The 25192-nt window shown below is 31.3% G+C and overlaps 1 protein-coding gene across 1 annotated transcript; it reads left to right on the plus strand.

Moving 5' to 3' along the window:
* The first annotated feature begins 5961 nt into the window (after window positions 1–5961).
* On the plus strand, window positions 5962–24840 carry LOC116774480 (neuropeptides capa receptor-like). The gene is made up of 7 exons (XM_061524903.1): window positions 5962–6256; window positions 15298–15388; window positions 19370–19569; window positions 21894–22041; window positions 23379–23491; window positions 23562–23745; window positions 24438–24840. The coding sequence occupies exons 1-7, from the start codon at window positions 5962–5964 to the stop codon at window positions 24760–24762; spliced, it is 1356 nt and encodes a 451-aa protein (XP_061380887.1). The 3' UTR covers window positions 24763–24840.
* The last annotated feature ends 352 nt before the right edge of the window (window positions 24841–25192 follow it).

The raw sequence follows: 25192 nt of genomic DNA on the forward strand, positions 1-25192 counted from the left end.
GAATTAAAAACAAATTATCACAACAGGATTAGAATCTACGACCTCCGGAATAACGCTTTGAGACGATCAATTGCTATACGTAATTGATCGTCTCAAAGAAATTGTAATTAATACGTAATTGGTCGTCTCAAAGAATTAAAAATTTAAGTTTCTATAACAAAGGTTTTAAATTCCTTAACTTTCCTTTGACTTTTAACTTTAAGTATATAAGAGTATTGTCCTTCTTATGTTAGTTAATTATAATACAGAATAAAATTAAAAAGTTTTACTCCTTTTGGGACGTCTGGGTAGATGCCGTGGGATGCCGTGCTGATAATCATTATGGGTCTGTCGTAGTGCTTTCATTATTTGCATTCGTTTGTGAGCTACATATCAAAACTCAACCCGATGTTAGAAGATGTTATATGATATATAATATATAGACGTAATTCCTATTATTTGAATCAATAATTAAGGGTAGTTAAGATTGTCCGGTAGCAACCTGTGCGTGAGGGCGCGGGTTTGAAACCTGGCAAGTACCAATGTGATTTTTCATAGTCATATGTACTTTCTAACAGTATTTAGACGCGACTGACGGACGGTGAAGGAAAACATCGTGAGGAAACCTGAACTTATAATTTCAAATTATAAGTTTGAAATCGCCAACTCGTCTTGAGCAAGCGTGGCGATTAATGCTCAAACCTTCTCCATGCGTGAAGAGGCTTATGCTCAGCAGTGGGCTTCCGATAGGCTGATGATGATGATGAACCTGTGCTTGTGCAGTCACGACAATGAGTGTAAGTTGGTATAAATAGAGGCGAGGGTACAGATTACAAACATTCTCGCTCGACACATTGCATGGAGCGGACGTCTTTGAGAAAAAGGATTCGTAAAACCGTCCTCGAGGTTATCTCCTATAGCCTGAAAGCCTGACGAAAGTCAAGCACAAGGCATTGATGACGTCAATGATGCTGACGTCACAGTTTTATAAACGATGAAGAGGTAATAACTCATGACATAAGTACAAAATAACATTTATAAAATATGAGTAAGTTATATACGAATTTTAGAAAGCCTTTTAGTAAACATTAACTTACTATGTATAAAAGATACTTACATTTTGTTACGAAAATAATAGTTCAGTTGACCTTTAATCACAATAAGATTGTTTGTTGATAAGATCCGGAGACATTTTGAGGTTCTAACTTATTTTTGTATTTAATGATTAATTAAGAAATGTAATGGAGGCCATGACCTTTAATATTCTATGCAGAAGTTGTCGCAATTAGATAAAAGAATATTGTAAGGTATTCCAAAAGTTATATTTAACTTCACATTTAAATCGTCTAAGTTAGACTAACGAACTTCATTATTATTACCGCTTTCTCTTCCTCATACTTCAATTTTAGTAAATAGCTACTTTATCTTTCATGAAAATTATGATTTTTTATATAACAGAAAAGAGAAAGACTCATTGGGAAAATCCTCAATCCATAATGCTTCAATATTAACTGACAAAAGCATAGAACTTAAATAATATGAAATTAAAGATTATGATTTTTCGATATTTAGCTTTGATACAATTTTTGTAATAGAATATTTTTATTAATTGAATACATATATAAATTTCGAAACCAGACAAAACAAAAAAAGAATAAAAAAAATCTTTGAATTATGACAAATATAAAATTCAATTTACTGACTCCCTTATATATATTTTATATGCCTTTTTGTAATGCTATAAAAGTGCTTCACATTAAATATTAAGGACTTAACTTGTGTGTTGTTGGCACTACAACCTATTTGTAGATAAAATGTAACTCTATGATAAGATTTGTATTGAACCTCGCTTTGTATCGAGGAGACACATATAAAGTATAATAAAAGTCGCTGCAAACGATGGAAATATTCACTATTCTTACAAATAACGTTTTCGAATTGACCTCGACTTCGACCTTCCAAAACTTTTCTATGTTGAAGCTCTCTTATTTTAGTGTATGTCCTTTTATCCACCATGTTAAGTTCCTTCTGTATATTATTTTCTCAAGCTGTCAGTCAAATTGTTTTACATAAAACAAATAAAACTTGCAAAAAAAAAATGCAATTCTCCAAATATTTCCTGGGATCCCATAAAAGTTTGGTTAAAATGAGTAAAGCTATTCCAGAGATTATCTCAGTCTAATCCTCATAAATATCATATAACAGAATGGTGTGCAAAAAATATAAAAAGATGCCTCTGGGTTGTTGTAATGTTACCAACTACGAGGACTTTATGAAATTATATAAAACAAATAATTCCGATATTTTAACTGCTTAAATGAATAATTAATGCATTTTATATTACCATATTTTATTTAAGAACTCACAAAACGATATAAAATAGACCATGAATTTAAATTTATTTATTTAATAATAATAAACTAAATAAAATCGCAGAATATGCTTTTCATATCCACCACTAATAATAATATGAAATAAATGAAAGACATCCAATTTAATAAACAAAAATTATATTCTGTGCCAGATTATTTACATCTATAAAAAAAATATATCAAGCTATAAAGAAGGCTTTGATAAATCATTGGAATTGGCCATGAAATAAAGCCATTTATTTAAGGAATTCTGTTACGGTAACTCGGAAGAGGAAGTTGAATGTCAAAGCGTATCTTGCTGGAAGCATAACGAACCAAGTAAATAAAATGTGGCAACCTGTTGCTTTTTACTTCACGTATTATGTATAGACAGTGCTCATAGAATAAGCGGGCTGAATCCTAATTGGAGCGGACTTAAAAGACAACTAATTCACTATTGATGGAAAAGCTCTCTAGTACTGATATCAGATAAGGAGTTAAAATATTATTAATATTAAATATAAATGTGATATCATTAAAATCTTACATTTATTTTCCATAGAAATGTCTTAAACATGATTATACTAGAAAGAAGACTAATATAAAATTATATAACCCAAAGCTTCAAATTGAAACATTAATCTCGTGATTAAGGCTATCTTTATATGTCTTTGCATTGTAATTTAATAAGTAATATTTTTATCTGAATTCACAAGACTTTGTATTGCTAACTCTATTCACGATACAACTATCCGTACTCGCACTTTCATGGCACTAAAAAAAATAATTAATTTTTTTCTTTATACTATTTGTTACTTTTATATGTTCAGTCAGTTTTTGTAATTTTTTAAACCTTAGTAATAATTGAATATAAAAGATATATCGGAGTTAATACCTTTTATTGGCATAATTAATAATTATGGATAGTTAAAATTATCAGATGTCACCCGCGTAACCACCTGCGTAGCCACCTGTGCAAGTGCAGTCACAACAATGAGTGTCGGTTGGTATAAATAGAGGCGAGGGTACAGATTAAAACATTCTCGATCGTGCTGTTGCAGCAATCGGACGTCTTCGAAATAACGGATTCATCAAACCGTCTACGCGGCTACCTTTGATAACCTGAGAGCCTGACGACAATCAAGAATAGAGGCATTGTTGACGTCAGTTATGCTAACGTCATACTTTTTAAAAACTACGAGGGGAAATTATATCCGACAGATAATGTCATTGAATGAACATTCGTGTTTCTTGAAAGTTGCTATAAAATTTTTGTAATTAAAAAATGAGACGACTATTAGTCCGACTGTTAAATGTACTAGAATATATGTTAGCGGTTGTGTTTTAAACAAAGCCTCGATGTTGTAAATCTGCTAACAGTTAATTTAAAGTTGTTTAAAATGAGCTAGTTATTAGTTACAAAACTTTGTGACGTTTAATAAATGTTTTTTATAAAACATAATATATTAATTTGTTATTTGTTAGTCTTGTTTATATTTAACTATTATTTTGTTTTACATATAATATATAGTGTTAAGTTAATTACATAGGGTGGCAACCAGAAATTCCAGGAAAACTACGAAACTTACTTATAAGTATATTATAATAAAAATTACATATTAAAACTTATATCCTATACTTAAGACTACCTGATTGCCCCGATGTTAGGATAGCAATCCCATTCCATAGCTTGTGTGGTATCAGGATTCTTCTGGTTCACACGGCTTGGTGTTCGTTCCGCGGAGTCAGCAGCGTCACTCGTTAAATGATAATTTATACATAAATATTTTATATATATACAAAATTCCCGTACGGTATGAGACATAAAAATCCGTCCAGTTTTCGCATTGCGACCGTGCAGTATGCAGATGCTTTTGGTCATCACTCGATCCGCTAATAACTAATATATTTTTTGCTCATATACACAAAATATATGCTTCAGATAAATGAAATTTATATTTCTATACCAATATTTCATTTTACACAGTTGTTCCAAGTAACGCCTGAGGCGCCATTTGTGTCGTACTAATTATAATATACTATAATCCTTAGGAAAACATCGTGAGGAAACCTGGTCTTATAATTTAAAATTAAAATGACTGAAATCGCCAACCCGCTTTGAGCAAGCGTGGTGATTATTTTTCTAACCTGCGAGAAGAGATGATGATGATAATCTCTAAAAAAAGATTTGACTGATTGTAATTAATTATAATATCGAACCACTGTAATTTGGTAATGGCAACATTTAAGTATCGACTTGTATTTGAAAACTATTAAAGTGGCTTCAGCCATTTTGTAGGACATAACTGAAAGTAACACTGAATATTAAAAATCAAGAGTGAAGCTGCACCTCATACATTAATTTATGTATAAAATTGCTACAGTTTTAAGGTGACTTGTTTATACTAAACTATTTTTGATAAAAATAATTATAAGTATAACTATTTTTGATAAAAATAATTACAAGCATAGGGTTATAGTAATATGTTACGGAAATAAAACCTTAATGTACAGTTGAATGTCAAGAAACCGTATATTCCTACCACTACTTTGAAGTCTCACTCAACGTGTCATGTTTGCAGTTTTTAATACACTTTTTTACAGTGAGTTTACTAATTAAAAACTGGAAACGCTTAATTTGTTCAGTGACTTAAACGCGTCATGAATCAAGCTTTAGAAGATACTCGGGACCAATCTCATGTTGAGTTCTAAGTTGTAACAAAAACAAATATATATACATACTATATACAAGTCCAAACGATTCTATTTAAATAAAAAGATTGCACTGCACTGACGCCGGACATAAAAGTATTATATTTGCCTATAATTTAATATAATTTATGAAGAGTATAATTTCTTAGCATCTGCGTACTTTGCGATAAAAGAAAAATATCTCAAAACTCAAATTTGTAAATAAAAAAAGGCTTATGGGTTAGATATAAATTACAAAGCAAGGCTTTTTATTAAGACAATGATTTGCAGTACATTCGAAAAAAAAAGAAGAAAAAAATGAAATAAAAATAACTGACCAAATTTTCTTTCTCTAATACGATATATAATAATCATTCTACAAATAAATATTTATTTTAAGTTGAAGCAGAAAACTTCTGTAATAGAAAAAAAATACATTTATATATTGTTTTTGTCTTATTATATTTTGTTCAAAAGAAAACAATTCCCATTAAATCTAGACAAATATATATTACATTAAAAATAATATCCCACAAAGCTCATAATTTATAGACACCATTGAATAAAAGACTGTGTTAGGCCAACCGTTTGGATCCTACAGTATGAACGCAAACGCGTGATGCTACGGACGTAGCATCGTTGCTATGAAGCTACGACACGCTACGAATATAACGATCTAAGTTGAACGATAAAATTATTAGCTTAAAAATAAAGAAACTATGTAGAGTAGATTTTTTATAATAAGTGAAGTATAGAAAAATGATAATTGAACATTTTTGTGAATTACATTTTTATAATGTTGTAAAATTTTGACGTATTTCAAATTGATTAACTGTCGACTATAAACTTGGGATCGGAACCAAGTGAAATATTTAAAGTGTTTAGATAGGGGACCTAATGGTTAAATGACTTCTTAATATAAAAAATATATTTAATAACAATGGAGGAGTTTCTTCGTATGAACGAAACAGCGGAGCAGTTCTATACGCGGTGCACGAACCTGAGTGTGTTTGATTGCAGTGAAGACGAGATGCTCTGGTGGATAATGGGCCCTCGAAGGTTTCCTCTGTCGAGGATAGTTCCAATCAGCGTGTTCCTCTTGATGATATTTGTGACTGGAGTCGTTGGGAACATCGCTGTGTGTGTCGTCATCGTCAGACATCCATCCATGCACACGGACACCAACTACTACCTCTTCAGCCTGGCTCTGTCTGACCTCTTGTTACTCTTGTTTGGTGAGTGATTGTTATTTATCATAGTAGTAAATAGCATTTTTACTATACATTTCCTCATATTGCTATTTAAGATCGTAGTTTGAAAGTAAAATAATGGATAAGCAGTTTGCGTTTTAAAAACTTTAAGAAGCTTTTATTATTATATGTCTTATATTTTTTTATCATGAAGCGGGCTTTTAAAAGGTTCATTGAACTCTATAAAAAGTAATAATTTAAAATGTACCCTGAGATATGCAACTGCCGATGGAATTATAAGTATGTGTGTATGTTTTTATAATCTATCTTTTTTAATTATAAGATATCTATAAATTATAAGACCTAGAGTAGTCCTTCATTCAGATAATTATTCGTTTTTCTAACTTTGTCAAAGTTATAATCAAATAAGAATATATATATATTCATATTTCATAACCATGATTAAAAAGCTGGTTTGTAACATGAAGTTTCCTTTTTTAAAATACAGTAGAACATTCCTACTATACCACTTATTCATTATTTCGCCTATTATATAGCCTTTTAAAACTATTTTCCCGTTTAAATATAATTTAATTTTAATCTGTATAAAATTTTATTGATAGATATAAACATTATATTAAGATTTAAATTAAATTACTACAATTTTCTACTTCAAATATTAACAATGAGACAGATATAAAGAAAAATCATGTTATTTACATACTTCTATTCTATAATTATTGTGTTTGTGTGTTGGGTGACATGTTTTCTTGGAGTGATGTTTAATATATAAATAATTTCTATTTATTAATACGTAAATTGTCAATTAAGTCGTTGAAGCGTACGTAAATTTTATTGTTTATTATATTTATATTTGTAGAATGAATTAAAAAAGCAATTTGAAAAAAAAACGCAAATTCAATCAAACGAGACGAAACCAATTAGAATTTTTTGAAGTTTATTCTTATATGAAATTTTGTTCATCAATCTGGATAATTCGTGGATTTCTTTTGTTGTCAAACCTTAATAGCCTTTTTAAATATGTAAAAATTTTGTCCCTACGTTAACTTTTCGGTTTAATAAACGTAAAAAAGGGAATAGTTTACTGATCCCTGTATGTGATGTTCTGATAAGTGATATAATTGTAAATATTTTAATACCGTGATATTATATAAGTTTATTTTAAAGCTGAAAAGCAAGCTCATTAATTAAAAAAGACGAGACGAAACCTCTCACTATTCCATGTATTCACCGTGTGGGTGCCGGATCTTTAACAGTGCCTGGTACTTCCGACCCAGGTGTAGGTTTATGGGGCCCCTATAATATATGGAAACGTTATTACGTTTAACATATTGTGAATTCCAGGCTTCGTCTCTGAACAAACTTGATTAAATAAGGATTATCAGTTCCTTGTTTTACAAATATTTTATGATGGTATGGTTATACTATTTTTTAAGGTTTTAAATACAGACACATATACTAACTAAATGTTCAAACAATTATAAGAAGTGATTTTAGATTATAGTGAGCGTGTACGTGTGTTTTATGGGTGTGCGTGCGCGCTGTGTGTATGATCGCTTGTAGCATATTCTGGTATAACATAAATATTATGATTTTTATTAAATAGACAATAAAATTCACTTATACATATGTATTGACACAAGTGGAAAACCAGAACTCGTAACCAAAAAAGATAGAAGTCATATAAAATTGTTTATATCCTTATTGTTTTTTTTTTTAATTTATAAAAATAGCCTCAGGTTAAACTATACCTATTCGTAATTTTATAACAACAGAATGAGAGTTCTCAAATTTTTCAGTTATGAATGGTAATAAATATATCAATTTTTTTCCCGAGCACAAGTTTTATAAAACAAACCCAGTGCTTCAAATTTCATATGGGATGACGAGACGCTCCTTGTGTCATGTTATACAGAAAATGCACGCTTTTGAATGCCACTGAATTCAAATTAAAATACATCAACATTTCACTCATATTTCATATAGTAGTAATTTCATTAGTCGCTTTTCAATACTGTCGAAATGGAAATTACTTATTTGTATGGATGTCATTAATGATATTTTTTATTCTGTTTATTTGACGTTTTAGTTATATGATTATAAAGTATTTTAATTGGAATTGGCTTACGCAGTTTTGTCCAAAGGCGTTAAGCGTCCTTGATTGAATGTCTAACGCATTGCTTGAAGACATACGAAGTCGTTTATTAACCAGTTGAAAGGTTTACTCGAAATGTAAATATTTTTTTTAATACAGCTGTATTTAAAAACTTTCTTAGATGTTATACTAATAAAATTAAAATAAATCTTGTATGAAACATATAATAAAGAGAAATCCGATTAAAGTGACAGCTCAGATATGTCTCGGTTGAGAATGATCTTGTCTTGGAAACAACTTCTATGAAGTACAAATAAAACTGAGTTAAGGAAAGTTTTAGGTGCAGTCAGGGACAAAGAAGATATGCTTATTCCTTTATAGTGTAAATCAATTGGAATATAACAGAACTGTATAAATTATATACGAACAGCTCTTAAACCCTTAATTTTTTAAATTTCTATCACCTAATTCAAATTTTTACCTCATTAATACATTTTAAAGGCTGTGGAGAAGGCACTGTTATTATTTAATAACCTGATTTTGATCTAATCTTACCGTTTGTTCAAAAACTTACTGTTTAATCAATAAATTCTTGTATTGATCTTAATAAATTTAGTTCTGATTTGTATTACTTATGAATATTTGATTATTGTTTTTGTTTATTCGTATTAATATATTCAAATAGCTGATTTATTGGATTCAAATAATATTTATAGCATTAACAAAAAAAGTAAGGCTTTACTGCCTATTGAAGTAACATTTAATCGTTTTGATGACACGTCCACATTTTTTTAATACTAAATCAACGGAAATGAAACAGACATAAATGTATATGTATATAACACATTTATATAGCTACTGGGAACAGGCCATGTACATATAAATTTTTTGTAATTGCCTCAAGGTCAACTTATCACTGATCCTACTTCATTGATGTTTATGATTATGTCCCAAGCTTGACTTACCAAACTTCTGAAAGGGATCAGTTACGGCGTACATATTTTTTTGTTACTATTAGCTTCGCAGTATACGCAACGGAAGCTCTTAAAAGAAATATTTTTATACCGTTGTTCTTCTGTCTTCTCCGCAATAATTTTATAAATATATATATATATATATATATATATATATATAGTATTAGTATTTCTTATTGTAAATTTTGTTTCCCCAAAAATATACATACTTTTTTCTATAAAGGACTTGGCCTATTTATTTGTTGAAGAATCTATTGTGTGCTGAAAAAAATATTACTTGAGGTACATTTCAATCATCCAATACAATGCAATACAAAAAATATTTTATATTTACATATTGCAAAATATCCCCGAATATTTTTTAATATAGAACCTCCATAGATCAATCATGAAAAACATATTAATGGTCAGAAAATTTAATGTCAAGTCCCAACTAAGAGGATATAAAATCAGGATTGGAACGAATTTTGTATCAGTGATGTTCTTTTAAACATCTCTAGCAAAGTATTGACATTATATTGCGCTTTTTAGCCAGTTTTCAAGATTTTTTTTTGTCAACGAGCGGACATGGTAATATTAATGAATAGTCTTTGTAATACAGAATAAAACAATGTCACAGATGATATGTTAGTAAAATTACCAAATATAGGTAACACGAAGAATTCTCACGTTTTTTCTATTTGAACTATCCTATGCAGCAACAATTTTAATATTCAGATGATTTCGTGAATTGCAATCTAAAATTGTCATTATACATGCCCAAAAAGTTTTACAGAAAACTTTATATTTCATGTTTCATAAATTACACGAGCGAAGCCACGGTAAAGTTTTGTATGTTATCAATAATTTCTCTGTAAACATAACCAATATATATACATTATATGACGTTTGTATTGATAATATCAGTCATTAATCAAATACAATTTAATTGTTAGTAAAGTTATTGTTAACGAATGTTTGTGACTTTGGTAGTTATATAAATGAGATTGTGTATTTGATTGAATTCATATATTTTATTTATTCAATAGCTTCAATTAATCATGAACACCAGGGCCCCTAAATTCTATACAAATACCTTTTCTGAACTATTAACATATTTGAGCAAGGTTTAGTATTAAGTATTGTGATGCTGAAATAAAACTTTTCAATAAATAATGTATGCTGGAGTTAGTCCTTCCTTTAGTTTTGAACAGTATAACTTCAATGTTACTGTTCTCACAAAAGCCTTTGATCTTGATTGTCGTCAGGCTATTGAAGGTAGCCGCGTAGACGGTTTGACGAATACTTTATTTCGAAGACGTCCGACTCGCGAACGGCTCGAGCGACATTTTTTTAATCTGTACTTTCGCGTCTATTTACACCCACCAACAGTTATTGTTATGACTGAATTTGTGACTGCACAGGTGGCTATGCAAGTGTTTATGTTAGTGACACCTGATAATTTTAATCATCCATAATTATTAAGTGGTTCAGCGGTGTGGTCACAGACATGGGATTTTATACTTTTTATGAGGGATGGGGTCCCAGATGTTAGATGGATTTAAATAAAAAAAAACGCGTAGTAATCTGAAAATATTAGTTTTATTTAAATGAATAAATACCCCATGGTCTATTCTAGAGTTATAGATGTATCATAGTTTGTATTAGGTTACTTACTATCTATTAGAATATATGATCACTCTATCAGACCGTTGTAAAATAATATATTTTCAAACCGGTTCTTCAAACGTAATACGTTTAAAAAAAAATTAATGCTTTATAATTACCCAATCGTTTTCAATGTAATTGTCTTAAGTTATCGTTTGTAGTAGCCTTTTAAATGGTGATGATATAGTTATTAAAAAAATTTATTAAGAACTATTTAACACAACAAAATAAATATTCTTTATAATTAAATAATTAACATGTTTTTCACAACAATTCCAACGTGTGTTACATTTATTGTTATGTCACGTCGACATTTGACAAGGGAAGAGCAGATTAGAGCCGTAGGCATGTTGGAAGCGGGCTCTATACTAAGCGTGGTTGCTGACCAATACAATACAATCTGACAACCAATTGTTAGTTAGTGACCAAACTGTAAGAAGAAGATTAGATGAAGCTGGTCTTCATTCTCGCAGACCATTTCGGGATCCAGCTTTGCGGCGTGGGAATCGCAGACGGAGACTATTGTGGGTTCGAGAACATTTCGCATGGAGTAACGAGCAATGGTCCAGGGTGCTTTTTTCTGATTAGTCTTGGTTTGGATTTCATTCAGATTCACGAAGATTAAGAGTTTGGCGGGTTCCTGGTAGACAAAGCCGTCTCCAGCATCCACAAGAAGTCCATTCATATCAAGGCGGCACTATTATGGTATGGGCTGGTCATAATATTCGTACCGGTGCTTGAACCGATCTCATTTGGATAAGAGGGAACATGAATGCACTAAAATACCACAATGAGGTAGTGGAACCTGTGATTATCCCACACAGAGTATAAATGGGTCAGGATTTCCAACTCATGCATCATAATACCTGTGCCCATACGGCCGAGCTGGTATCAATTGTGCTTAGGGAACATGAAATTAGGGTTATGGACTGGCCTGCTCAGTCCTCCGACATGAATCCCATTGAACACGCATGGGACATGGTACAAGGAAGAGCTTTGGTAAATTTTTCTCCAAATTTGATAACAGAAGAAAAACTTTTCCTGCACTTGAAAATAACCTGGGACCTGATACCACAGCTTGAGTTGGATAACTTTAAGTTTGAGCATGAATAACCGATGCCGAACTCTAATTAATGGTCGGGGAGGAAATACTGATTATTAACTTTAATTAAATGCCTTTTTTGTTATCTTATGACTTTAGTTTTCATAATTTCCTACGTAAAATGCACACAGTAAAAATTGCAACCAAAAATAAAATAACAAAAAAATAAATTAAAAATCTTTGATGCATCTCTTTTTATGTATTGCAAGTATAAACCATAATATAAACTTCAATTTTATATAATAAGGTGAAAATGAAATATCCCTAGGCAATGTTGATGTGTGTATATTAAATAAATTAATAATTTCTCGTGTATTTTACAGACTTGTTGCCCAGAAATAAATAGAATGCAACTTTGTCTCCTTATTAATATTGATGTGAATCTCGAAATATATTTATTTGTATGTATGTATTTGTATTTTATGAAAAATACAAGTCTACGAACCTCATTTATATCAATGAGAATGTCTATTCGTGATATTAAAATAAGCAGTTTTTATATATATATACAAATTAAAAAAAAATGTCTGTCTGTTTGTTCCATCTTATCACTGAAACGGCGAAACCGATTTAAACGAGCCATTAGTAAGGTTTATCTTAGCCAAATTTTATTTATTATAATATTAATTAATAATAAGCAATAACTAAATAATTAGTGAGTAATATAATTTATTGAAAAAGTACTAAATAAATGGGATGTGTCATAAAAATTACAACAGTTTCACATAAGTTAATCTGAATAGTATTTTTTCTTCGTATAGTAATAAATTTGAATGCCCCTTGCTTATACAAGAGAAAAATTAATACATTTTATTAAATAACAACGTAGTTTATGTTTAAATGAAAGTCAGACATTTTCGTCTGTGTAATTTGGTTAAATAACTTTATATAATTGAATTTTAATACAAAATACGCTACATTTATTACAAGTTAATATTATTGAATGAAAGTAATTCGTTATTCATTGAGAAACGATTTATTTATCGCTAAATTCAATAAATCATGTAATTTCCACCAATTTAGTTGAACTTGAATCAAACATTGGTATTATGTGTATAATTTGAATGTATTTAGCTTCTTTGAAAATAAAATTTTCGATTGCCTTTGCTTTAACTGTCTGTCAAAAACATTTGCTTATTATTGTTCAAATTAAAATGTGAATAGAAACATGAAATTGTGAATGATCACTAGTTGATTTAAATGAAACTAATATATTTTCGAATATACTACTCGGATTTTATTATTTAAAAACTACATAATCTCGACGTTTCGGTTACTTTTCAGCAACACCGAAACGTTAACCGAGACGTCGGGATTATGTATGGGGTTTTCCAATAGGGACGCTTGAACTTTGACAGCTGATTGCGGCCATGTTGTTTGAGTGACAGCTGTCAAATGCAGTGTGTTATATTCATTCCGTCCTCCCAAACCACCATGGCAGGTTACAGTGTCGAGCAGCACGTGCAAATCATAAAATTGTTTTATGAAAATGGGTCTTCAGTTCGAGCAACGTTCCGCGCACTTCGCCCGTTTTACGGTCGCGATGATCGTCCTGCCGAGTCGACTATCCGTCGATTGGTGGACAAATTCGAGTCAACCGGGTCAGTTAACAATCAGCCGGTTCCCGTGCGTCAACGTAACGCGAGATCTGCCGAGAATATCGCCGCTGTGCGCGACAGTGTCCTCGAAAACCCGCGGCAGTCAATTCCGCGTCGCGCACAGGAACTCGGCCTTTCGCAGACGACAACTTGGCGAATTTTAGTTGTGACTTGAGCCTGCACCCGTACAAGATCCAGCTGACCCAAGAGCTCAAGGTTAATGACCATAGACAGCGCCGTGTGTTCGCTGACTGGGCATTAGAGCAGTTGGAAGTTGACGCCGATTTTGGCAAAAAAATCATCTTCAGCGACGAGGAACATTTTTGGATGAATGGCTATGTCAACAAGCAAAATTGCCGTATTTGGGACGAGACCAATCCACACGAGGTTCACCAAGTGGCAATGCACCCGCAGAAAGTGACTGTTTGGTGCGGATTTTGGGCCGGAGGCGTGATTGGTCCGTATTTTTTCGAAAACGATAATGGTGTGGCCGTCACCGTCAATGGTGAGCGATACCGGTCGATGATAACCAACTTCTTTTGGCCTGAAATCGAGAATATGGATCTGGACAACATGTGGTTTTAACAGGACGGCGCTACGTGCCACACAGCACACGCTACGATGGAAGTTCTGCACGAGCAATTTCTGGACATGGTCATCTCGCGCGGAGGCGACGTGAACTGGCCACCGAGATCGTGCGATTTGACCCCGCTGGACTTTTTCTTGTGGGGTTTTCTTAAGTCGCAGGTCTATGCCAACAAGCCGCAAACCACCGATGCCCTCAAAGTCAACATACGCCACGCCATCGATCAAATACAGCCCGATTTGTGCGCCAGAGTCATCGAAAATTGGACCTTTCGTGTGCGCGCCACCAACCGAAGCCGTGGCGGTCATTTGAATGATGTCATATTCCATACATAATGGGGTCGATAGACCTTCCAAATAAAAAAAAAATTCGCAAATATCTTTCCTACATGTATTTTTTTTTGCATTTCAAAGATCAAGCGCCCTTAATGGAAAACCCTATAGTTTTAAAATAATAAAATCAAATGAGAATAAAACTCGCGAAAGTCTTAGATCTCATTATGATCACTAGTTGACATAAGTCAGAACTAGATGGCGTTAACATCGATATAGATCACGCTAATTATTATTTGAATTGATTTCTTTACCGTCCTTCGTTTTTATATTAAGTGTGGGATGTTGGTCTCCAATATACCTATTTCCTAGACTGGTATACGGTGTGGTTCTATTTGTGTATAACCCTCTCAGTGTACACAGTACATTCAGGAGTGATTAGTGAGGGTAAAGTAGACTAGGAGAAAAAACAATTATAAATAAGAGACAATACTCCACTACCTCTGCGAAGGCCATCGGCCGCTAAGAGAGACAATACTCCTGTTATCCTAAAGAAAATAATTTTATTTATTAAAGATGTTTAAATTGTTGGGATATATTCAAACTACTCGGATTTTATAATGAGACTAAGTGTAAGAAAGTCATACATGGAATATTACTATCAAAATTACTATTACATGTGTTGTAAGCACGATTATTTTAAAATACTTAAAAACAAAACAATTTTTTTTTATAGAAGAATATTAAAATTAATTAAAAAACCCATCATATAACTCGTTTCTCTCTTGCAGGTCTTCCTAACGACCTATCTGTGTATTGGCACCAGTATCCGTATAGTCTCGGCGTGGTCTTCTGTAAGCTGCGAGCTCTTATCTCCGAAGCGTATGTATTTGCATGTTTGATTAATATAGTTATTTTTTTTAATAAAAATTTTTTTGTTATATTAATTATGTTCCTGTAACTTTGTCGTGGTTTACGATTGTTAAATGTTTGATCGAAATATTTTCTTGAAATCATTTGTTATTGAGAAATTTCGTAATATTCTTACAATTACTTTAGATGCTCTATATAGTTCATGTTGGAGATACCTTAGTTCAGTCACATTGTATCAACCATAAAGTTTTATAACCAGACTTAGAAGGTCTTTCCTGAGATACTGCGATCGCATTCATCTTTATAAGGAGTGTAGAATAATTGCACCAAGCAATTTCCGGTTCAAATTAGAAAAGTCAGTCATAAATATTATTTACTGATAGTGAATCCACTTCTTGTTTATATAATATAGCGCTTAGGGCATTTTAGAAACGCTGGTTCTACAAGCTTGATTATGTAAAAACAACTTTAAGAGACTGGGAGACAGATCATTCTATGATTCTACAACCAAGAATTAGTTGTTCGTACTATAAAAGCAATGCATTCCGTCTATTAAAAGCTTTCCCCTTCTTTAATGTTTATGGTAGATTTAAATAATATTTTAAAAATCGGTAAAAATGGCTTTAAGCCTATGGATCTTAACTTTTGTCCTCGTTTCATCGGTTTGGAAGGCATGCCAGTCTTCTCCAGGGTAACGCCTGGTATGTGTTATGTAATGTGCTGGATACGTATAGCTCTAGATGTAGAGCTGAGCTAAACTTAAAGCTAACGATCATAACAAAAAGCGACTTTGTAAAACGCGTCAAACTAAATTGGCAGATTAGTTTGGATCTTTATATACACATATAAATGACATGGAACTATACATCATAAATTTTTATATAATTTAATATTAATTTATAAATCTTTTTTATTTATAAGAGGACTATGATTTTTTACAAACTTCAAACTATTAACGCATAGTTAACAGTTCTAAGACGTGATTTTTATTGTCACCATTATTAGTGTTACGGCGCCGTAAAAAATATATAATAATTACATGTCAAAGGCGTAAAATATTTGAATTTATTTGAATTTTTCTCAATTAGTTTATTCAATAATTTTTTTTTTTTTTTACAAACGTTTCAATGAATTTTTGTCACTCTTTTTAACTATCTCTTTGAAATTTATTTGATTGTTATAAATTCCCCTTTCAAAGTAATTTTTTTAAGACTCTTCTAATTAATTTCGGTGATATATTTTTCTATTACTGCCTGACAATACATTTTGTGGCCGTCTTTAATAGAACACTTTGTTTTGAATTATAATCATTTTTTTATTTATAAGTTAGTCTAGCCATTACTAAAAGTCAATAAATAAATGAAATAAAAAGTCAAAATCTTCTTGTTTATATAAACTACTGATATACGCTTGTAATAGGTCTAGTACTGCGTGAAAATAAATGAAATATTATGTATAAGCTCTGTCAAGAAAACAGTCAAATTAGATACATAGATATTTTAAATAAGCCTCATTAAATGTATATTTTGAATAACCCTAATTATTAAAACTGTTGTTGATACATCAGCGTTAATAAATATACTAAATAATGAATATAAAAATACAATAAAAAAAAATATTTATTTTATTTAACCATATAAGAACAAAAATTTAGTTACCTCATTGTTATTATTTCATGAAGATTTTTTTTTTAGTATACAAAATTTTTATGTAACGATCACTTATTGTACATTTTTATTCATATCACCTTAACGATCTGCGTGAGAGGAAATATTTTTTAAGTTTTTTTTTTACAAATATAGATTATTATTATAGTAAAATGTTTTGAAAATTTATAGCAAATTAGTGAACGTGTTTGCATTTTATACAAACATTTAAAAATTTCATGTAATATGTCCCTTTGAAGGGTTTTTTCACATCATACAGACCAAAGATTTATTAGTTCAAGTTTAAGTACAAACGAATGTATTTTATAGGTAAAAGCGATGTATCTGTAATCAAAGAATATCAATAATATTTAAGACTTGAAAAGTATTAATAAAACATCATTATTGGATTTAACTTAAACATATCTCTATTACCTAACTGGTAGTTGCCTTATTCAGGAGAAGACGAATAAAAAATGATGAGTACATACGAGATAAACAATAATGTTTAAATATCTTATTTTAACTTACAAGTTTATTTGCGAACGAAGCACAAGTTAAGTACGCTTTACGTATATTTTGGAGTTGGCTGTCGTGGAAAAAATAATTATAATATTAAAATAAAAACAACATCATCGATTCTTCTAGAATGAACCTCTAGAATAGTAGTGGGTCTTGACATAGTATAAATAAGTGAATACGTAAATTAACTAATAATAAGTAAAGATGAAATATAGTTTACGAATTTTCAGTAAACGTATTTTATAGAATCTATTTTTGAAAAACATTTGATAATATTTATAACCTCATTGAAATGAAATGTAAACAAAAGTTAAATAGATTTAACAAAAATAAATAACTTACATTCACATGCACGCTTTTCGATAATGTATTATTATTATTATTATTATTTGTATCATATAAGTATTTCTATAGTGTTTCAAGTCGACATAATTTTGAATTTATTTAATATGAAATTTATTTTTTATTCTATACTAATGATGGACATTTTTTTACTGTTTTGTGCAGTGCTCTGTCGACTCGGTTCCAATAGACATTGCGGCACGAAAACCTTCATTGTCTGATAAAGAAAGAAAAGTTCAGACGACAGTCTAGGAATACTGATTATTGTTAAATGAGAACCTTGACCTCCAAAAGTCTATCACATAGCGTTATGTCCTTATATTTATATGTATATGTCACATATCGATAATCTAGTTATTTGTGAAAATTTATTTAAAAAGATAAAATGTCACAGCTCAACTTTTAATTAAATTTCGAATAGGTTGCTAATGTTAATGGACATAAATAAACTAAACATATTTAGGATATAATATTTTTTTATTAAAAATTGAATGGATACCAAAATAAGGACTAAATAAATATAACTTTATACTTATATTATTTTATCAAAGCTTTATAATATAAGACAATATAAACAAACATACGACGTAATATATTTTATTTCATGAAAAAATTATGTGAGAACAGAATTGTGTGAAAATATATCATACTATGTCTGAATGCGACATTACTTTATGAAACAGTACATTATACGAAGTGCATTTACTTTTATTTCATATAATTTTATTTATAACGAAGCGAAGTTTTTAGGCAGACGAGATGAAAATCTATTATTTTTCATCGTTCATCAGTCACAATTTTACCCCACCTGTCCGTGATCACGGCTGCTGTAGCGAAGCGGAAACGTCGGGATTATGTTGATATAAAATAATACAAAAACGCGTAGTGTCCGTAAAACTTATATTCATTTAAATGGGACACGCAAAAGCCTGAATATCAATGTTATTTTATTTACACAATTTACTATAAATCAGGCTATTTCCTTACAAACATCATGAATTTTGTGTATTTGTTATTGAACTGTGCAAATAAGTAGGTTCATATAAGTTTATAATTTTATTATTCTTTATTTTGGTTCACGAGAAATAATCGCAACAAGCACTTTATAAATTATAATTTAGTACTGAGAAAGCGTTTTTGTCTATGGCTTTTTCAGAAATAAATTGTATTTAATCGTTTTGCATAAATTATTAAACTTTTATTCTAATTTTAAATCATAAGAGATAATTAAATTTATAATATTATTGTCTCCTATTTTCAATTTCAAGACAATGTTTATTAATAAAATTATATATATATACATATATATATTATATTTAATCACATAATTAAATTAAAAAAAAAGAAACAGGCATGTACAATGACTACATACTTTATGAATTACATAAATGTATTAAATATTATATTTATAGTGTGTAATGTTTGTTTAACCAAATGAGTTGTTATGTCATCAATATATTAAACGCCTCGTTTGTTACAGAGCATCGTACGTGTCCGTGTTGACTATAGTAGCGTTCACACTCGAACGTTACCTGGCCATATGTCATCCCTTACACATCTACGCTGTGGCTGGTCTGCGGAGAGCTTTACGTATAGTACTCTCTCTGTGGGTGTTGTCTCTGTTGGCTGCATCACCCTTCGCTCATTACACTACAGTCAACTATCACGAATATCCTCCGAGTAAGTAGATTAGGTTACTCGTACTTTCGACTCGTTGCATTCATAAGAAACTTTAAATATGTATTAACAAATAATGAGATATTCGAGTAAAGAGAAAAATATATCAAGTGTGAGAACTTTGAACTTCATTATCTTAGTCTGTTTAGACACAAATATATAAGTATATGGTAAGTATTAGTCCAAAACCTAAAAGAGCAACCTCTGAAACGGAAATTATAAGTTGTATTAAATTTTCTCGATGCTCTTTTAATAAGAAAGGTGCTGAAGAAAATACTATCTCTAACTTCTTTTAATGTATTCTGTTATAAAACAACTGAAAACTTTACGGACTTGAGACTGAGAATAATTTGTCAACGTTTCCTCATTATTTAAACCAAACTATTTCACTTGCACTAGCATTTATATGCATTTTATAGCAGACGTTGATAAATAGCTGCTGGTAGCAGATGTAAATAATTTAATATAATTTAAATGTTTAAGCAAAAATATAAAGAAAAAAGTTAAAATTAAAACTATAAATATATTATCAACGAGGTATTTCTTAAGAGCTATTAAAAATCACTAGCTTATTATAACATTCCAATTTAACTAGGTATTATTTCAAAGCTCAATCTAAGCCATCAAGTCCATCGCGTTCAGAGAGGAGCTTCAACAGTCCCTGGGACTTGCGAACCATGTTTCGGTATTAGGGCCCCTATCTAACGCGCATTAAAATCTCACCTTCACCATCCAAGCTTCTATCTCTACCTAACAAAATTTGAAACTAGCCTATTAGAGCTGTCTTCGAAGTACTTTCTAAGAATGAATTGATTTTAGTTCTGGACAGGCCTAAGTCTCATAGCAGGTCGTAGAGAGGTTCAGCTGTTATACTTCTCGCTCCCACTTCCACCGCGTACAAATTTACAATGAAACTACTCTTAGTGACTTTGTTAGTGAGCTCGTAATACTTGTTGACTTTGACGGCATGGTCTTTGGTGATGTTGGTTTCCCAAGGCACCGTAAGCTCTATTAGCACAACGCGCTTTAAAATTACTGAATATTTAAAAATATGTCTGGTCTGGACGCCGACGCCGACGCACAAATATTTTATATTGTTTCTCATAGGTATCCATCATTGTAGTCCAATGCGGAGCTGATTTAATGTTAGAGTAAACCCTAGTACCTTTTTTCACAAAACTTATTGATAGCTTGTTTGTGGTTATTTATTTTGCTCTCTGGCTCCCGAAAAATTAACTACTTCACGTATGAATTTTAAAACCCTATCGTGACGACCTGAGTATTGACAGCTTTCCAGGAGTACCCTACATCCGACAGCAAGTGCTTAGCAGTTACAACTGCCTTCCCCACAGATATAGCAAGTTTTTTCAATACCTTTACCCCATCTTACTAAATTACTCTGATCTGAGAGAGTCATCTGGAATGCATTGAGCTAAATTTTTAGCAGTGCTGGCGACCAATCATGAATTAAGGTGTGAAATATTAGTACTAATGGGATGCGAAAATCTCCAATGTTTAGCCACTCGTTCTAAAAAACTTACTATATCCGTATCTTGGGCCTTCTCACTTGATCCTGACCCTACTCTGTTACTTTGAGCTCTTTTCATAAACTGTTTATGGAATTAAAGTCTTGGCTCTAGCTCTGGGGCATCTTTGTCGTTTGGGAGTGAAGTAGGAATGTGATCATAGGAATTCCCCAGGATACGTCTCGCGGAAACTCTTAGGTGTTTATAAAGCTTTGATACCCTTTTTACATTTCTCCAAAAACTATTGCAATCCCTGAATAAAGCTGGCGAAACAGCCGATAGCGCTAGCCCGAGCCACATTTTCAACATCTTTATGATGCTTGCAATAACTTACGGTTTTATTAAAATCATAGACGAGGAAGGCCAATCCAAATGTTATGTTACAATTATCGTAGAACAAGCTTTTTTACCTTAGTGATTGTTTGGTTATCTACCTCGTTGAGATCGTTTAAAATTCTAGCTATAGTTGATTCTAAGGATGGAGTACGACCTACATTATTTATTTAAAAAAAAAAATACTTTTTAAGGTTTACCTACTTAACCTTAATCTATTTAAAAATACATTTTACCTAATAGATCCTAGAGAATTTTTAATTATGTCGCAATAATCAATATGATATTAAATAAAATAAGATTAATAATCTATTTTCCAAACGTATTTTCATATTACATCTAAGAATCAAATTTAATTTATTATCTTATTGTAATGTAATTCAACACTGAAAATCCAAATTTAAATATTGTTGTCTGAATTCTATTCGAAATATGAATGAATATATTGATATTTTTATACTCTACCAGCATCAGGAAACGCTTCGTTGGAATCAGCGTTTTGTGCTATGCTTGAACTACCGTCCTGGTACATCTGCGAGCTCAGCAGCTTCTTCTTTTTCCTTCTCCCTGGACTCATCATACTCTGCCTCTACGTCAGAATGGGACTACGGATCAGGTACGTTATGGGGTATGTATCTAATTTTTTGAAAACCAAATTTATGTAGGATTACACACATACTCCTTTGGTTTTTTCCATAACCAAAAAAGTGACAATTATACATGACACAATATGAAACTCGGACAAACAAACAAACGTAGAAATTGTAATTATTAATTGAATATTTCTTCTTATGCTTTCAATTCTCATTTATTTGTAGAGTTCAGGCACTCCCAAATTTGTTCCATGTATTGCTTTCTACACATCTTCTGTGAATGTTCGATCCCGCTATGGATAAAATACATTTACCCACTTTTCTCGTTTTCAGGAAATACTTTTACCCATCAGTTATCTTATTAATTTAAACAAAGAATCTCAATTAAAACCATAATTTAAAGAAAAAACAGTATATTTATTTACTGTTTATGAATTTGTAACAGAGAAATATTATGAATAGGACATTTTGTAGAACTAAAATACTTTTTAATGTTATATGATTAATAAAAGAGCTCATTACGTGGTATAATGCGGCGGGTAGTTTGAAGCTTAGAAAGAACTTTGTCTTATCTTATCTTATCTTATCTTATCTTATCTTATCTTATCTTATCTTATCTTATCTTATCTTATCTTATCTTATCTTATCTTATCTTATCTTATCTTATCTCTGAGACATTTTTTTTTCTAACATGCTAGACTTCTTGTTGATTATATTACAATAAAGATATCTTGTTTTTATATGTAATATTATTATTTCTTCTGGATAGTCTTTTACTATATTGAGAGTAGAGTATTTTCATTACTTACACCACAAAGTCAAAAGACATTTGAGTTTTTGAATTTCAATTGAGTGCCGTGCAATAATGATCAATGATAGGCATGGAATAGAAACTTTCGTTAATATAAAGATTTACAAAAACTTGTTATTGTTCTTCTATAATTATACTGGAGTTATTTTTATCTTAACAAATAAGGCGTAAGTAACCAAAAATATAGGAAATACTAACATAAAGACAAAATGCTACGTGAATAAGGTTGCCTTGAAATAATCGCTTGTTGAACTTAATAAAACTGTCACTTTGCCCCTTTATTATATTAATTAATTTTATTTAGTGCAATGTAAAATACCTACCTATTTATCTACCTGTTTAGAATTCCTTTAGTTTCTGCTAAACCTGAAAATTCATAACCCCAAAAGGGCTAATTAAAAATCTTAACCTTCATTAACACGTGTTTATGAGTAACAGCAGCAATATATTTATTTGCTGTCTGTGGATAAAAAAAAAGAATGTTATAAATGTGTATACTCAATATTGATGTTTGATATTTAAAATTGAGTGATTTGTTTATTGGTATAGTTCAACACACACCCACACTCCTGGTAGTCCTGGCACTCTAAACGGAGTCAACGGCAGTGTTCACGGAGAGGCGCGCCAGGCTCAGTCCAGAAAGAACATCATACGGATGCTGGGTTATTATAGACCTTCTATACATATTATCTGTACTCTGTTACAAGTCGACCCTAACCAAGTCAGTTACAGCCGCCGTGGTGATCGCGTTCTTCGTGTGCTGGGCGCCCTTCCACTTCCAGAGACTGTTCTTCATCTATGGCAGCGGCGTCAGTTACTACCACACCATCAACGAGTACCTCTTCCTCGCAGCCGGCGTCTTTTATTACATCTCCGCCACCGTCAACCCCATCCTGTACAATATAATGAGTCACAGGTTTGATAGTTTTAATACCTAAATGCTTCTTTGGTGAGTACATTAATGTTCTTGTTCGAAGTAAAAAGTGCCTCGATTATAGAAAGCAAAATAACAAAAAGGGATCTATTGAGAAATACAAGAAATCAATACTGAAATTTACATAGATCTGTCTATAAAACCTTTAAAGTAATGTAGTCTAACAAAGGTGTTAGGTATTCCAAAAATACATCCATAGCAGTGATCGCTACAAAATAGGGCCTCAGTTTGCGGTCGTTTATTTTGAGTATTTTATTCGGAGGATATCCAAGTTAAGTCGTGCAGTGTTAGTGACATGAAATATTCTAACTAAATCTCGTTTTCTCGTATATACATATTGTATACTGTAGTCGTAGGGGCTACATATGTCCCATATCCAGAATTGATATATCGCATTTTGTAAGTTGCAAGTTTGGAATTTGTTTCGATGCTCACATTTATTTTAGGAATTTCAATTTGATATTAAGTTGGATATGTTATTGTTAGACAAAATTAATTTCTTAGGAATTTTGTGAGGATCCATGTATAAACCAATTTAAATCCCAACCTAATTATATTATTATCCATATAGTTATTCAAAAATAATGAAAGTAATGGATTATATAAAAAAATGTGTAGCTGGTGGTATTCATATTTATTCCTATACGATTTTATACCACTCTGTAAACCTCCAGGTACAGAATAGCCTTCAAAGAAACTCTCTGCTGCCGGAAGGTCCACAGAAGGAAGAGCAGATATCGTGAGCAATCTAGCATCAGAGAGACCACCGTCAACCACACCTCGGATGGATCACACCTAGTCAGGGTCCGGTCGAGGAGTCACGAGCACAGGTCCAGGAGTGACCCTCGCACAAGGAGCAGCCTAAGCTCTGACAGCAACAACATGTATAGTGAACGATGGAAGGACTTCAACAGGCGACAGAACGGTCGTTGGAAGAAGAACAACCAGGAGTCCAGCGAGTTGATGATGAAGGATTATAAATGTGATTGTGAATTATAAAAACAATTACAGTTCTTAATTTTTATAGTCTGTCTAAGAAATAAAGAACAAAACGTGTAAAATATATAATTGATTAACTCGCACAACTTAATTCTAAATAATAATATTTTTTGGATTTAGTATATCATCATTATTAGTACATATTATTAGTATTATAACATTATATAATAAAAATTGTTCCAAATATAAATTATATGGTTTAGAATAAATGTTTTGCTTGGTAAAAATATTTTTTACTTGACTCTTTCTTTTTATTCATAATTTAATGTATATAAAGGAACAAAAACAAATTATAAAATAAGAAAGTTAGAAGCGCACGTCATTTTTGACCTACACTACGCTCCCTCTCTGAATTACAAAGGCTACGTTTTTAGCATAAATTTACATTCAAAGCTTTAAATCCCGTCTATCTCTCTATCCATCTATAATT

This window comes from Danaus plexippus, chromosome 26 (assembly GCF_018135715.1).
Source record: "Danaus plexippus chromosome 26, MEX_DaPlex, whole genome shotgun sequence".
NCBI lineage: Eukaryota > Metazoa > Arthropoda > Insecta > Lepidoptera > Nymphalidae > Danaus > Danaus plexippus.

What these genes read in the sequence shown, in the direction of transcription:
- LOC116774480 (XM_061524903.1), top strand. Translation starts at nt 5,962, where the DNA reads ATGGAGGAGTTTCTTCGTATGAACGAAACAGCGGAGCAGTTCTATACG. An exon ending in AGAATGGGACTACGGATCAG is followed by an intron (nt 22,042 to 23,378) that starts GTACGTTATGGG and finishes TTATTGGTATAG; the next exon opens with TTCAACACACACCCACACTC. An exon ending in TACAATATAATGAGTCACAG is followed by an intron (nt 23,746 to 24,437) that starts GTTTGATAGTTT and finishes GTAAACCTCCAG; the next exon opens with GTACAGAATAGCCTTCAAAG.